The sequence below is a fragment of the Thamnophis elegans genome, chromosome Z, assembly GCF_009769535.1.
Source record: "Thamnophis elegans isolate rThaEle1 chromosome Z, rThaEle1.pri, whole genome shotgun sequence".
Taxonomy (NCBI): domain Eukaryota; kingdom Metazoa; phylum Chordata; class Lepidosauria; order Squamata; family Colubridae; genus Thamnophis; species Thamnophis elegans.
This window is the reverse complement of record NC_045558.1, coordinates 110,995,133-111,011,281: the sequence shown is the minus strand read 5'-3', so window position 1 is coordinate 111,011,281 and position 16,149 is coordinate 110,995,133. Positions and strand designations below refer to the sequence as shown.

General features: G+C 36.0%; 1 protein-coding gene across 1 annotated transcript; it reads right to left on the bottom strand.

Annotated features, from left to right (window-relative positions):
* Positions 1-10,917: 10,917 nt before the first annotated feature.
* Positions 10,918-11,859, bottom strand: LOC116521443 (olfactory receptor 14A16-like). The gene has a single exon (XM_032236117.1). The coding sequence runs from the start codon at positions 11,851-11,853 to the stop codon at positions 10,918-10,920; it is 936 nt and encodes a 311-aa protein (XP_032092008.1). The 5' UTR covers positions 11,854-11,859.
* Between the last annotated feature and the right edge of the window lie 4,290 nt (positions 11,860-16,149).

The window sequence follows — 16,149 nt, the reverse complement described above, 5'->3', positions numbered from 1 at the left end:
GACGATACCCAGTTGTATCTGTCCGCCCCGTGCCAACTCAATGAAGCGGCAGACGTGATGAACCGAGGCCTTGAGGCCGTTATGGACTGGATGAGGGCTAACAAGCTTGTACTCAACCCAGAAAAGACCGAGTGGCTGTTGTGCTTCCCTCCCAAAGATTCGACCAATATTCCATCACTCAGGCTGGGGGGTCAAATTTTACACCCCTCAGAGAGGGTTCGCAACTTGGGAGCCCTCCTGGATCCACAGCTATCTTTTGACCACCACCTGACGGCTGTGACCAGGGGGGCATTCGCCCAGGTTCGCCTGGTGCGCCAGTTGCGACCCTACCTGAATCGGGAGGCTCTCACAACAGTCACTCGGGCCCTTGTGACCTCTAGGCTGGAATACTGCAATGTGCTCTACATGGGGCTGCCCTTGAAGAGCATCCGGCGACTTCAGCTAGTCCAGAACGCAGCCGCGCGAGTGATTGTGGGTGCACCTCGGTTCACCCACATAACACCTATCCTCCACGAGCTGCGCTGGCTACCTGTCGATCTCCGGATGCGCTTCAAGTGCTACTAGTCACCCATAAAGCCCTGCATGGTAGTGGATCTGCGTACTTGAGAGACCGCCTTCTGCCAATTACCTCCCTGCGACCAATTAGATCTCATAGATTGGGCCTCCTCCGAATTCCATCGGCCAGCCAGTGCCGGCTGGCAACTACAAGGAGGAGGGCCTTCTCAGTAGTAGCCCCGACCCTTTGGAACGAGCTCCCCGTGGAGATTCGTACCCTCACCACCGTCCAGGCCTTCCGCACAGCCCTTAAGAACTGGCTAGCCCGTCAGGCCTGGGGACAAAGATAGCCGCCCCTCCCGAATGATGAATGAATGTTGCTTATTATTTTTACTATATGTGTCTACGTCATTGTTTGTGTTCCCCTTCCTGATTTTATGTGAGCCGCCCTGAGTCCCCTCAGGGAAAAGGGCGGCCTACAAATGTTAATAAACATTCAAACATTCAAACATTCAAATGAGCTTTCCTTTAATCTGCTTAAGATATCCAGCTGGTACCTATTACTAAATATACTTGTTATAAATGCTAAAGTAAAGTATACTTCTTGCATCATTAACCAATTCAGACAACTGCATTGATACAGTAATTTTACCTATCATAGCTGAATATACAAATGATTCTCCAATTTAACAACTTGGAAGGAGGAGCCACATAGCAATTTTACAATGTGTGATCAAGGTACTCTGAGACCACCGTTGACACTTTTGCCGCTGGGAGGGTCCATTGAGACCTAAACAGTCCTGTAGAGATGGTGATCAGGAAGACAAAGCCTTGCTGGTCTCAGGGATATCGCAAAATCCCTGATAGACTCAAGGGAAGTGTTTCAAGCCTGCAGTAAACAGGTAGCCCCTAGGCTGATGAAGTCAGGATGCTCTGGAAGGAAGTGAAAAGAGAAAGTGAGCCCATCTGGTGAGGCATTTTTTCTATTTTGCTAAAGACTGCCCAAAGAAATGTTTCTTTAAAGCCAAATTGATCCTTAAACAAAAGAACTGAGTGGCAAAAATATTCCAAATGGGATTGCCGTGGAAAGTTTTTTTTCCTTTGTCATTGTAATTATTTTTTGTAGAAAACAGGTTGTTTTGGGGAGATTTGCAGAGTGCAAAAACATTTTTCCCCTTTCAGAAAGCTGTTTAGTTAGAGTGGTTGATGATAATTACATTGATCAAGTGCTGTGCCAGCAGAAACAAAGTTTTAGGTGCTATAGGTTGTAATTTTCTTCTCCAGCACATGGATAAATACACCGGGAAATAACTCTCTACCTACCTACTATATTTCGCTCTCTCTCCCCCTCTACCTAAATACCTACTTACATACTATCTCTCCTCCTACCTATCTACTGTATTTCTCTCTCTCTCTCTCTTTCTCTCTATCCCTCTACCTACCTACCTATCTAAACACACACTCTCTCTCTCCCTATCTACCTATTGTATTTCTCTCCCCCCACCTTACTGTATTTCTCTCTATATATTTTTCTCTCTCTATCCCTCTACCTACCAACCTACCTATTCTCTCTCTCCCTACCTATCTACTGTATTTCTCTCTATCTCTCTATCTCTCTATCTATCCCTGCACACAAACACAAACACACACACACAATATATATATATATATATATATATATATATATATATATATATATATATATATATATATATATATATATATATAGATTTTTACAACCCCTGGTAAGCCCCAATTATGGGAGGAAGCTAACTCCTTCCATCATCCGTCAATCGGCTCGTCACAAGAGTCCATCACGACAGAAACCCAATATTTTTACTGTTGCCTTTGTTATATTTGTGTTTTTTTAATTTGTGCTGATAAATAAATAAAGGGAGACTAGTATAGATCTATTTCAAGCTATTTAGCTCTCATCAGCTAGCCATACCCTTACTGGGATTTGAACCTGGGCTATATTACATACTAGGCAGACATCTTAGCTATTAGGCCACAGGCTCTTATTCGTTATCAGTGAAGCCAGGGTGAAAGGTATCTATTAGATTTTTACAACCCCTAGTAAGCGCCAATTATGGGAGGAAGCTAACTGCTTCCATCATCCGTCAATCGGCTCGTCACAAGAGTCCATCACGACAGAAACCCAATATTTTTACTGTTGCCTTTGTTATATTTGTGTTTTTTTTATTTGTGCTGATAAATAAATAAAGGGAGACTAGTATAGATCTATTTCAAGCTATTTAGCTCTCATCAGCTAGCCATACCCTTACTGGGATTTGAACCTGGGCTATATTACATACTAGGCAGACATCTTAGCCATTAGGCCACAGGCTCTTATTCGTTATCAGCGAAGCCAGGGTGAGAGGTATCTATTAGATTTTTACAACCCCTAGTAAGCGCCAATTATGGGAGGAAGCTAACTGCTTCCATCATCCGTCAATCGGCTCGTCACAAGAGTCCATCACGACAGAAACCCAATATTTTTACTGTTGCCTTTGTTATATTTGTGTTTTTTTTATTTGTGCTGATAAATAAATAAAGGGAGACTAGTATAGATCTATTTCAAGCTATTTAGCTCTCATCAGCTAGCCATACCCTTACTGGGATTTGAACCTGGGCTATATTACATACTAGGCAGACATCTTAGCCATTAGGCCACAGGCTCTTATTCGTTATCAGCGAAGCCAGGGTGAGAGGTATCTATCAGCACAAATACAACAAAATGTAACAAAAAGCAACAGTAAAAATATTGGGTTTCTGGCTGGATGGTCTCTTGTGACGAGCCGAAGGACAGAGAATGGAAGTAGTGATCTTCCTCCCATATTTGGGCATACCGGGGGTTGTAAAAATCTATCTATCTATATCTATATCTATATCTATATCTATATCTATATCTATATCTATATCTATATCTATATCTATCTCTATCTCTATCTCTATCTCTATCTCTATCTCTATCTCTATATCTATATCTATCTATCTCTATCTCTATCTCTATCTATATCTATATCTATATCTATATCATCTGTCTGTCTGTCTGTCTGTCTGTCTGTCTGTCTGTATGTATGTATGTATGTATGTATGTATGTATGTATATAGCTACTGTATTTCTCTTCCTCTCTATCCCTCTATTTACCTACCTACATTTTTTAAAAAAAACAATTGCCTCTTCAAAACTTGGGTGTGTCTTATAATCCAGTGTCTTATACTCCAAAAATACAGTTGCTTTTCTTTGAAGATGTTTTAATTCTCATCTAAGAAACTTCTTCAGTTCAGATTGAATGGTGGTGAATGGAAGGATTTATATTCCTTGCAGACAGCTGGTCATTTGTACTCTTTTAGAGAGTCATTGAGGCCACTTGGAGGTTTATCTGTCCCCTCAGACTCACGTGAGTAGTGCTAATGGGTGTGGGGCCGTCTTGGAAGTGCTGAAAGGACTGTGTTGTAGATAGGAGATAGGTAACATTATATTCCCCCCCCCCTCTGTTGAGAGAGGCCTGTACAATTTTGACATAGATGGCCTCTTTAACCCCTCTTTCCAACCAGCAGGCCTCCAAAATGTGGACTTTGCTGATTTCAAAAGACTGGCTTTTGTCCTTTAAATACAGATGGATAGCTCTGCAAGAAATATAAATCTTTCCATTCCCCACCATCCAGTCAGAGCTAAAGAACCTTCTTGGATGGGAAATGAAACATCTTTAAAGAAAAACAAGAAAGTCCGGTTGCCTCTTGAAAAAGCACATTTGGGTCTTTATATATTTTATATAATGCAGGAGTATTTCATGGAGTTGGTCTTAAAAGGCATTAAGTAGCTATAATTGATCCAGAAATCAATAGCTTGAATAATTATATATGTACCTTCAGCCCTGTTTCAGTTCATGGGAATTTTGGAGCTATCATCTCACGTATTAATTAGAGATTGTCATCTACAAATGCATGGAATCATGACTCCTCAATCGCTGTCCCCCTCCCTATTTATTTTCAGAAAGTCAGAAAGAGCCCTGATGGCACAGTAATGAGAATATAGTACAACAGGCTAACTCTGCCCAGAGTCTGTAGTTTGATCATGATGTGCTCAAGGTTAACTTAGCCCTATAGACTTCCAAGGTCAGATCCAGATTGTTGGGAGCAATATGCTGACTCTGTAAACAACTTAGAGGAGGAGCATCAAACTTGATTTCATTGAGGGCTGCATCAGCATTGTGTTTGACATCTGGAGGTAGGGTGGCGGTGGCCAGCTATATGTCACTTGTGTCAGGAGTCCCTGTGGTGACCCAAGAGCTCTGCCAGCGAAAATGGGCTGTTTCCAGGATGGCCCTGAGGGTCAGATCTAAGCACCACATGGGGTGGTTCTTGCTCCTGGGCTTGTGTTTGACACCCCTGACTTGGAGGGGAAAGCACTATAAAACCATATATAAATCAAAGTGCTCTTGCTCTTGTTATTTTGCTACTTTTTGAGTCCTAGAGTCGGAGATGCTCTGGCTATCATTAATGATGATGAATTAGTGGTCCTTGATTGATTTCGAGATTGTTTTTTTTATAGTTTGCTATACATTGTAGAATTTTAGGTTTTTTTAACCATTCATCTATGAAAAGTGAGTCTGGATAGATAACTGTTGCTCAGTTTATTTTTGTAATATAAAAAGGATGATACATAGAGATAGATGGATATTGCGTATATAGATAATAAATGATTAGAAGGTGGATGGATGGATAGATAGATAGATAAATAGATAGATAGATGGATGGATGGATGGATGGATGGATGGATGGATGGACGGACAGACGGACAGACGGACAGATATAGATATAGATATAGATATAGATATAGATAGAGATAGAGATAGAGATAGAGATAGAGATAGAGATAGAGAGAGAGAGAGAGAGAGAGAGAGATAGATAGATAGATAGATAGATAGATAGATAGATAGATAGATAGATAGATAGATAGATAGATAGATAGATGATAGAGGCAAACAGAGAGACAGACAGATAGGTATGCATGTACATAAATGTGTGCATGTTATATCACCAACCATTTTGATTTGCAACCATCCCCTCATGACATGGAATGCAATCATAACAGCAGAATTTCTTTCCTTCTTTTTTTTTTCTTTTTTTCTGATAACCAGGAATGCAAGAGTGACTGCAAAACGATGTGGGCTTTGTCTATTAATAAGCCCAAGTTGGGAGAAATGAGAATATATTTAAAATAAAAAATAATTATCAGCTGTAGTGTTCATATGAAACATTCAAATCTAACACATGTTATATATTTAAATTAACCTTAATTTAAAATTAATAATAGATGAATAATTAATAATAGATTGTGAAAATTTCAATTTAACAATTGGAATTTTCACACTTATTAATTATGGATAACTTCAGATTGTGCAATAAATGTTATCTATTCAGACCATTGCTTTTACAAGAGCACTAGGCATGGCTATTGTAGCAAAACATATTTATTGAGAACCCAAAATCATAATTTAAAATCTCACCAATGTCATCTATTTGACATGTTTCATACTTATAGCAATAATAAATTATGTTTATATCTTTTGTAGAACAATTTGCTCTTTAAACTCTTTTTTTTAAAAAAATCTGAATGTAATATGAAATTTTAAACATATTATCAAATTTGTTTTTCATGATAAGATCAAATTTTTCAGTTTCCAGTAGTCATTTGGTTAAAGAAGTAGCCCCCAAAGATATTAAAAGACCGCATCTGGTTGACATTTCTATGCCACACAATCAAGGTTTCATTAATAGCAAATTCTTCTTCTGCCAGGGCATACTGCTATACCTTTTCAATTCTCACTCTATGCATTGAATTATTTGGGAATATTACTAAATTAATGATGTCAAATCCAGCTCTGATTTCTCTGTTTGAATTAAATCAAACTGTTTCTCCAATTGTGTTGTTAAATACAATATGATCAATTGGTAAAGCTAGTTGCAAAAAGGTAAAAAAAGCAAAGGATATAAATGAATAACTTGTTTTTATCTTCAACAATAAGAAACATTTCTATGTATATTTGTAAGCTGAAGATCTAATGAACATTAAGGACAGGGGATTTTTGATCGCATAGATTTGTTGAACTAAATTCCTAGCAGTCTAAGAATGAAAGGAGTTGTAGATTAGTAACATTAGTTATATATTTTTCAAAACTCTGATAGTTCTTCAGAGATCAAACTTGCATGTAAAGGAATACCATATTTTTCAGAGTATAAGATTCACCAAGGTCTTTTTGCTCTCTACAAACCTTCAAAAAACAGCCCATTTTTCACAAAAGGGGCCCATTCCCCCCCCCAAAAGGGCATGAATAGTCCTTAGGAGACTTGTAGAGTGCTCCCGGGAGGGGGCAAAATGGGCAAAATACCGCTTGTTTTTTGCAAAAATGGGCCCATTTTTCTTCAAAAGAAGGGCATGGATAACCTTGTGGAGGCTTACAGAGTTCTCCTGGGGGCTGGAAGGGCAAAAATGAGCAAAAATGGCCTGTTTTTGCTCATTTCTGCCCTCCCCAGCCCCCAGGAGCTCTCTGAAAGCATCCATAAGGCTATGCACGGCCATTTTGGTGAAGGGAGCATGGTTTTGGGAGGCAAACAATGTGTATAAGATTTTCAGTCTCCTTTTTGAGGGAAAATGGAACATCTTATACTTTGAAAAATATGATAAATGTTTTAAAAATTATATTTTAAAACAATGGTCTAAACGTTTTTCACTTCTTTGTGCCCCTGAGTCAATGTTGACTCCTGGTGACTGCCTGGAGAAGTCCCTGCAGTTTTCTTGGCCAGATTTCAGTTTTCTTGCCTCCTTCCTACTGCTGAGATAAAGTGACTGGCCCAAGTTAACCCTTTAGCTTTGTACTTTGTACTGGTATTGTAACCACTATAGAAATTGGCTGCATTTTCACACAAGTACTCCTCAATTTAACTTGAAAGCAACAGTAAGAGCAGATTCTCAAAATATAAAACAGGTTTATTTTTTTAAAAAAGATGAAAAAAAAACTTCAGTTTCTTCCAAAAGAACAAGTCAGGCCACAGACCAAATATTTTAAACTATTTTTTGCATAACTGGAAGACCATAATCAAAAGTAAATATTTTAGAATTAATTTCATGTCATGAAAATTGCACAAATCTATAAGGCTCAGTTATGAAAATTTCAGATAAAACTGTTTTTCAGTAGTATGGAATTATTATACTTGTCTACACAGACATTTATATATATTGTAACCATTATTGTTACCATAACTTTGTTGCAAAAAATTCTTTGAATATGTTTTTCAGGTTATGTTTAATGAATCCCTATATGTTAATGTGCAATTTTTATTAATGAAAACCTTTTGTAACTTTGTAAAAAATAAAAGTCAGAAATCAGAAATATGTCTATTTCAAATACAACTGCATTTTAATTTGGAAGTGATTCAAGAACACTGTATAATTTTATTCATGTTTTAATTTTGTTTTACTAAAATGTAAACTATTTCTTATAGCAGCACCTTTTACAAACCTTTATTTTCAAACAAATCTACATTGTATTAAACTGTGGTGGTTCTTCAATTTTATACCTCAATTAAAAAAAAACTTCTTTCAATATATAAATAAGGTGCTGAAAACTATATCATTGGTTCTGCATTCTATAAGAGACTCTTTGATTCTACACTATACTGACATGTTCATGGAAATGAAGTTATCCTGTAGTTATTACCTGCCAATGCCAGATTTTCTGATATCCTGTACTCTTCATTATTACTTTATTGTTGTGTCTAGATGCATACATTAAAGTTAAGGCATTTACAACAGCATAGACAGAGTTGTAGATACTGTAGCTGTGTCCAGACACAAACAATTCAAATAGAGACTCAGGAAGATTCTGTAGACTCTCCTCCCCAGTACATATTCCACTCAATTCCATTGGTTCCTGAGTTTTTGGAAACTCACAGTTGAAGACTTGCTCACAAAAATCCTTGAATAGAGCATTTCCCTGCACCTTACAAGGCTTTAGGTTCTGAAGAAATTCCTTAAAGTTTTGGAGCTGTTGTGAATGTATTGATAAAGAAAGGACATTTGAAACACTTGCAAGCCTTTGGAGGCTTGATAATGCAAAATCAATCTGGGATGTCATAATCCATACTTTTTTAAATGATATATTTTCTCCATGCAAAAAATCTATTATGAGAATCAACCATGACATTATCATGGTTTCACCATAGACAATATAAGGCTGGTAAATATTTGAGACCATATTGTTCATTTGGTCTTCTGTATGCCAAGAGGCTTGTTTGGGGATTCTCTTTGTGAAGGCTGAGCATATACTGTTCAGGTAAAATAATTGTGCTATCATCTCTAAGAAATATTCTCCACTGTCATCATCCACAACAAAAAGCCCAATCCAGGTCCATCCGAAATATTGTAATAATTGAATAATCCCAAGATACAGGTGAACTTCATTGGGTACCATACAATAAAATGAAAGTGGTTGCTTTGTATCACTGTTCCTTGTGGCAATAGACCCATAAATAAACTTTTTTTAAAAAAAATATTTGATTTTTCCAGAAGATTTGAACTTGTAATAAACAGCAGAAAGAGTAATTTCATACATCTGCATCTATGCAAGATTCTGCCTTATATAGTCTAAATATTGGTCTGACTAACCCTTTACATTGATAGTGTATCATTTTGCAACTCTGCATAGAGAAGTTAGTGCTCATTATTTTATTGAATTGGTTTTCCTAAGATATGGCAAGAAAGAGGGGGGAGGGAAATAATATTCTGATAGCCAATCCCAAAATGTCCATAAATATCCTACTATTCATATTCCCCAAAATGTTAATTTGAACAAAGTTTCTCATTCAAGCCAAAACTTGCTTCTAAGATATAAAATGCAAACTTGCTTTCTTCTTTCTTCCACCCAACAACATATTATTATTGTAAGAAATGAAGGAGTATTAAGGACACTCCTCAAGAAAAGTGGTTGAGCTACAGGGAAATTCATTGGAGACAGCTGAAATATGTGTCTGATAAACAATCAGTTTCTACAAAGATCATGGTTATCTTCTTATTGTTTAATTTGGAAGCACAATATTTGAAGGTTCATTTTTAAGTCAGCCTTTATCTATTGGATCAGATGCCATACTCTTACACAAATCAATTTTCACATTATTTGTACACCCATATATATCTCATAACATTAATTTGATTATCAAAGGAGAATATCAGCATACTATGAAAAGGGGGTGGGGATGAAAAAAATCACAAAGAAACAGTCATGTGTATATGAGTATATATGGGGGGGTAGGGAAGATAGATACAGATACAAAGCCAAGCATTCTATGTTTGTTATTATTTACTTACATCTGAATGTCAGTCTCATCAAGAAAAGGATATTTCTTATAGGAAATCTCTGGAGGTGAAATATAAATTGATTGAGAACCAATTCCGCCAATGAGAACATTACCTGGCTGATATCAATCATGTGGAATGTGGACAGGATTACTTATTAGATATATTCTGGTATCTAGTTTGCATGCCAATGAAGGCAGTATGAATACAAATAGAAATAGCAATAGTCTGAATGTCTGAATAGCAAAATCCTATTTGGATATAGTCTGTCTTATGCTCCTCTACCAAATGTAGCTGATAATGCCAAAAGATTTTGGAAGGAGCATTGTCTCCTTCATATTGATTTCTTTAGTTTTGTTATATGGTAGAGACATTATGCCTGCAATATGAACTTTCTGTCTTTCACTACATGGTAGCATATTGTGGGTCTGTGTATACATACCCAGAGATGCTTACTTATTGATTTAACGTCTGAATACTGATTATCCTTATTAAGATAATTGCTTCTGCCTCATTGGAATTTGCCTAGAATTATTGCTAGCAAATATTAGTAAGGTTTTTTCTTTGAAATTCTATTCATTCAGCTTTAAAAGCATCTATCCCAGCTTCCCCAACAAAGTACTCTCCAATCCACCTCAAATAAACCTCAAAGATGTCTATTGCAAACCAAGATAATGATGAAGATTATTATAATAATACTTGTCAATGAGAAAGGCAAAAAAGTCTGGATAGTGGCAGTGGCAGTACCTAGAGGCAGCAGAATACAAGAGACAGAACTGGAGAAGTTAACAAAATTCAAAGACATAGAAATAGAACAACTGTTGTGCACCCTTTGCAAAATCTTTATTTATTTAGCTATGTATTCTTTACCATTTACAAAGAAGTAATATAGAAATGGAAAGAAATCAGAGCTTTGTTTATTGTCACATATTGATAACAAGAACATCATTGCATTTGCCATGGGCCATCTTCTGGACCAATCTCTCCTACAAATCTTATACAGTCACCACTGAGCTACTTAATTAGGGGTTACTTTCATGTCATTATAAGAATGTTCACATTCAAACCATAAATTCTTTTAATTTCTGTGATATTTTCAACACAGTTTTTTGGATATCCTTATTCCTCAAACTATAAATTATGGGATTAAAAACAGGTGGCAAAATTGTATATAAAACTCCAGAAATTAAATCTACTTTGGGGGAGGAAAGTGACTTTGGTCTCAAAAATGAGAAAACAGCGGTAATAATAAACAACGCAAAAACAGTGAGGTGGGGAATGCAAGTTGAGAAAGCTTTGTGTCTTCCTTGAACTGTTGGAATTTTCAATACAGAAGAGAAAATATAGCAATAAGATGTCAAAATGAATGCAAAGCAAAAAGAATTCACACTGAGCCCAATCAGAAGAATTAAAATTTGGTGACCTTTTGAATCAGTACAAGCTATCTTTTGTAACTGAGGCATATTACAAAAAAACTGCCCGATCATGTTGAATCCACAAAAGTTCACCCGAAAAGTCAAACTGGTTTCTAACACTGCATGAATCAGAGTGGATATCCATGCAATAGCTGCCATTTGGATGCAGGCATTCCAGTTCATAATCAATCTGTACTCCAAAGGATGGCAGATGGCAACATACCGATCATAAGCCATGATAGTAAGCAAGAAAATCTCTGCCCCAACAAATGTAATAACTAAAAAGACTTGTGCAACACATCCAGCATAAGGAATCATTTTGTTGTATGTAATTGAAACAGCTATTGTTTTGGGAACTGTAGTAGAGATGTAGCAAATATCTACAAATGATAGATTGACCAGAAAGAAGTACATGGGTGTATGAAGATGTTGATTGAAGACCACGGCTGAGATGATGAGAAAATTCCCCACTACTGCTGTTAAATAAACAAAGAGAAACATAAAAAAATAGAAAAGTTGCATATCTTGATCATCTGAAAATCCCATTAGGAGGAAATCTGTTATAATGGATTTGTTGCCCATTATACTTATTTCAGTATACCTGTAAAGAATGGGTTAAAAATAGTTATTGCAGCATAAAATTTTGGAACAATGTTACCAATAATAGTTTGCAGTAATATTTTCATTTAAATATTTATTATACATATTATTTTGTAATAATTTATTACTTAATCTACATGAATAAAGTATGTTTACATTTAATTATTTTCCTTTCTCAAGTGTTCTTCCATAGGTACACCAAATTATAGCATTATCTTTAGCATCATACACTACTAGGTTATCTCTCTTCCTTTTCTTATGAAATGATTTTCAAATGATCAGTTCATATGATGAATTAAAAAGCTTCAACTGTTGGTCTTAAATATGAGTGATTTATGTGTCCCTTTGTTCATCTATACTGCACCCATCTTCTCATTCCTCCATTCAACCATGCAAGAAAAGTGTTTATTGTGTGTAAAATTTAACAAATTCTAAGTTATGCATTCTTTCACAACAGTGCATTTTCTATCCTCCTTTGAGTTGTTGCACATATCTAAATTTCTTTCTTTTTCTACCTAAATCATTATATTTTAAATGAAAAATTAACTTAGCATCAATCATTTGCAGATTTGTAAAAGAAGGACTTGAGTTTAAATATATTCTCTATGTTTTCAGACCTCTACATTATTACTACTCTTTGGTCATACAATTTCCTCCATTCTTGTTATAAAAAAAATAATACTTTAAATCTGTCCTGATTATCATGTATAAAGTTGCTTACCTCAGCCTGCAGTCAACACTTCTAGAAAATGAGATGTTTATGTGCCTGGGTTTGTTTTTATATTGTCATATTGAAAAAAAAGTAGAAGGAATCAAGTCTATTCCCTATAGTGTTTTATGAGTTCCATCATAAAATTTCACTTTGAAGATGGCTGTTTTCTAAATTAAACAGTAAGCAATTATAAACCTGAGAACTCTTCAGTGAACCCTCTTTTTTTTGTATCTCTAACAAAATGAATCCATCTTTTGAAAAGTATTATTTGGAGGATTAGGGAAATGTAATAAATTAACAATACATTTTGGATGAATCAATTTTAATTTCGAATCCATTGAAACAAGCTGAACATTCTCCAGGATTTGTTTCACATTTCGTAACTGCCTATTTCCCTCAGAGATAGGTGAAGAGTGGTTTTATTTTATATTATTTTTTTATTTTTATTTGATTTCTATGAAGAAGTCTGAATCCAGAAGAGGAAAATGTTGAAGATGAGGATAATGATGAATTATGTTTTTCAGCTAGGAAGTGCTATTAGCAGGGTCTGCTTTGAAAGAAATAGAAATGAGAGGAAATAAATTCAAGCAGAGCGAATAGTGCAAGTTGTGCAATAGTGGGAACTGATTTCTTTAAGGCTTCCGGGTAGAAGCATATTTATGTCAGTTTTGATTAACTCCAAAACTTTATCACTATATAGGACAGGAACCTGAAGTCCAGCAAGTTCTGACAGGTTCTGAGAACTGGTAGCAGAAATTTTGAGTAGTTCGGAGAACCAGCAAATACCACCTCTGGCTAGCCCCAGAATGGGATGGGAATGGGGATTTTCAATATCCTTTCCCCAGGAGTGGGGAGGGAATGGGAATTTTTGTAGTATCCTTCCCCTGCCACACCCACAAAGCCACACCCACAAAACCAGTAGTTAAAAAATTGAATTTTATCACTGGCATAGGAGCTATAAATAATCCTGAAACTAGAAGTGGGTTCTAGAGGTAGATAAATGTTGATGATTAATGAAAAGATATGTTATCTTTGCTCCAATGGTAGAATATTCTCAAATTATATTTTTCTTGTAATTAGTATAATTATTGTTATCGATGGATTTGTCTTTATTTCTGCATATTGGAATTTTTGAATTATTGAAATAAATGATGGAAGCAAACTGGTAAACTATAGTCTCTTTAAGTAGCAATGCATATTTACAAGCTTAGATATTTGTTAAACATGGAACAAAGAAAAATAATTCTTCACAAACAACCATAATATAGATATTTATAATAGCATGAGATATAAATTAAGACTTTTTACTGGGTAATTTTCAACTTTTAGAATATTGTGGGATTGGTGTGATGTAATGCTCAGTAATTGCATATAGGAAAAACTTTGGGAGACTGGACAAAGAGACAAAGCTAAGGGAATAGTCAGTTAAGAGATAGAAGAGTCTACTATTTGCAGTCTGGATAATGGATAGGCAAGATGCTCAGAAGGCACCCTCCCTAGTTTTTTGTGCTACAAAGGAGAAGCAGGGGGGTTGTATTTTTAGACGTTCAATATTCTGTCAATGTAGCTTTATAAGAATTGCCTTGTCATAAGATAAATGGCAAGCAAATTCAATGAATAAATAAAGTAGAATTAGCCCATATGATTTTGTTTCTTTTCTGGTTCACCCCACAAAACATAAGCTGATTATGTTTGTCTGAATTGAACTAAATGGCTTTGCAAAATATGTTACCTTTCCTAAACTGATTGAACTTCTAGAAAATAGAAAATTCTCATGAAGAACAGATTTTATGGTTTCCAATATTTGCCACCTCCACTAGAGATTCTCTGCAGTTTGTGGACAAGTTCTCAACAACTGCTTGGCTGGCTACACAGCATGCAGTGCAACATTTTCCATAAACTGCTCAGAGCCATTTATTCTGGAAGTTGCCTTGCAGCAAAAGAATGTTCATTTCAGCCTTTTCCTCCATTGCTCTCCATTAAGAACATGCTCTTAAGCTTTTACCCAGTAGGACAATCTGAGAGGGGCTCTAAAACAGACCAATACAGGACAATGTGCTTTTTTAACTTTAGTTTTAGAACTGAGGGAATTAGTTTAAGATATTTGTTTCTCTGACACTTTTATAAAGTGAATGCATCCTTCAAAGTTTGCTGAAGCATTGTGTTTACCAAACAACAGAAATGTGTAACCTCCAGAAATTTCTAGACAGACTCTTATCATTGTCCATTGTATTGAGGTTTTGTGGTATAAACTAGAGAAGAAAACCAGGTTTTGATTGAAAATGACTATTTGCACATACATGTTGTGTATGTGAAATCTGTTAAGGGCAGCTGAATATCAATATAATAGTATTTAAGATGGTCTATTCCCTGCTTGGTAAAAATGTACAGAAAGATCTGCCAGAAGGCTGATGTAACATACTGGTGAGAATCAAGACAAGAATAAATTAGAATGCTAATAAAACACTCCAATTTAAAAACACTCCATATCTCAATTCTTCCTTTGAAACAGTATTTTGAAGTGAAGAGGACAAAAGAAGCTGAAGTGGAATCAAGTTGGACTTGCTCTAGATTAGACCTTAAGCCTGATTTGAAGAAAAAAATAACTACAAAGCCCTCTGGCAGCAGCTATATAATAGTAGTTTACTTTATTGTCATTATACCTTGTACAATGAAATTAAATGCCATCTTCGGTGTACATTATAACTATAAAAAATAAAACATGAACACACATCCTTCACATTCCATACAATTGAATTGAAAACCTCTGATATTGCATTAATATTGCACTATACAGTAGAATTCAATATGGTTACTGCCCTGGAATAGAAACTGTTTTTCAGCCTATTTGTCCTTGTTTTATTTTCCTGTACCATCTATTATATAGTAATAGTTAAAAAAAAAAAAACGGTGCCAAGGATCAGATGATTCTTTAAGAATGTTTTGAATTTTCTTAAGGCAGCAGGAGCTTTAAAAGTCTTCCAAAGGGGGGGGGGCAATCAATGATCCTCTGGGCAATGACATTAACCTACTGGAGAATTGTCTACCTGCCATTGTGCAATTGGCAAACCATACATAGATGTAGTAAGTTAAAATACTCTCTATGGTACAATGGTAGAAGGTCGCCAGCAGTTTTTTATTCAGCTGTTGTTTCCTGAGAAGTCTCAGGTAGTATAATCTCTGCTGGGCCTTTTTGACCAGTGCTGCAATGTGAGTGTCCCAGGCCAAGTCCCCTTTTATGAGAGAAACTAAAAACTGGCCACTTGATCCACTCAATCTTCATTGATAAGCAAGGGCTGGATGTCTGATCTATTCCTTCTATAGTCGACTATAAGTGCCTTGGTCTTATTGGTGTTAAGGACCAAGTTATTGTCTCCACATCACAAAAGCAACCGGTCCACCTTATCTCAATATGTAGACTCGTCCCCCTGGAGATGAATCTCACCACTGTTGTATCATCTGCAAATTTAGTAATAGTATACTAGCATGAGTGGGAACGCAGTCATGCACATAAAGAGTATAGAGTATGGTACTCAACACACAACCCTGTGGTGTACCAGTGTTAA

Coding starts and splice junctions, on each gene's coding strand:
- LOC116521443 (XM_032236117.1), bottom strand. CDS start 11,853: ATGGGCAACAAATCCATTATAACAGATTTCCTCCTAATGGGATTTTCA.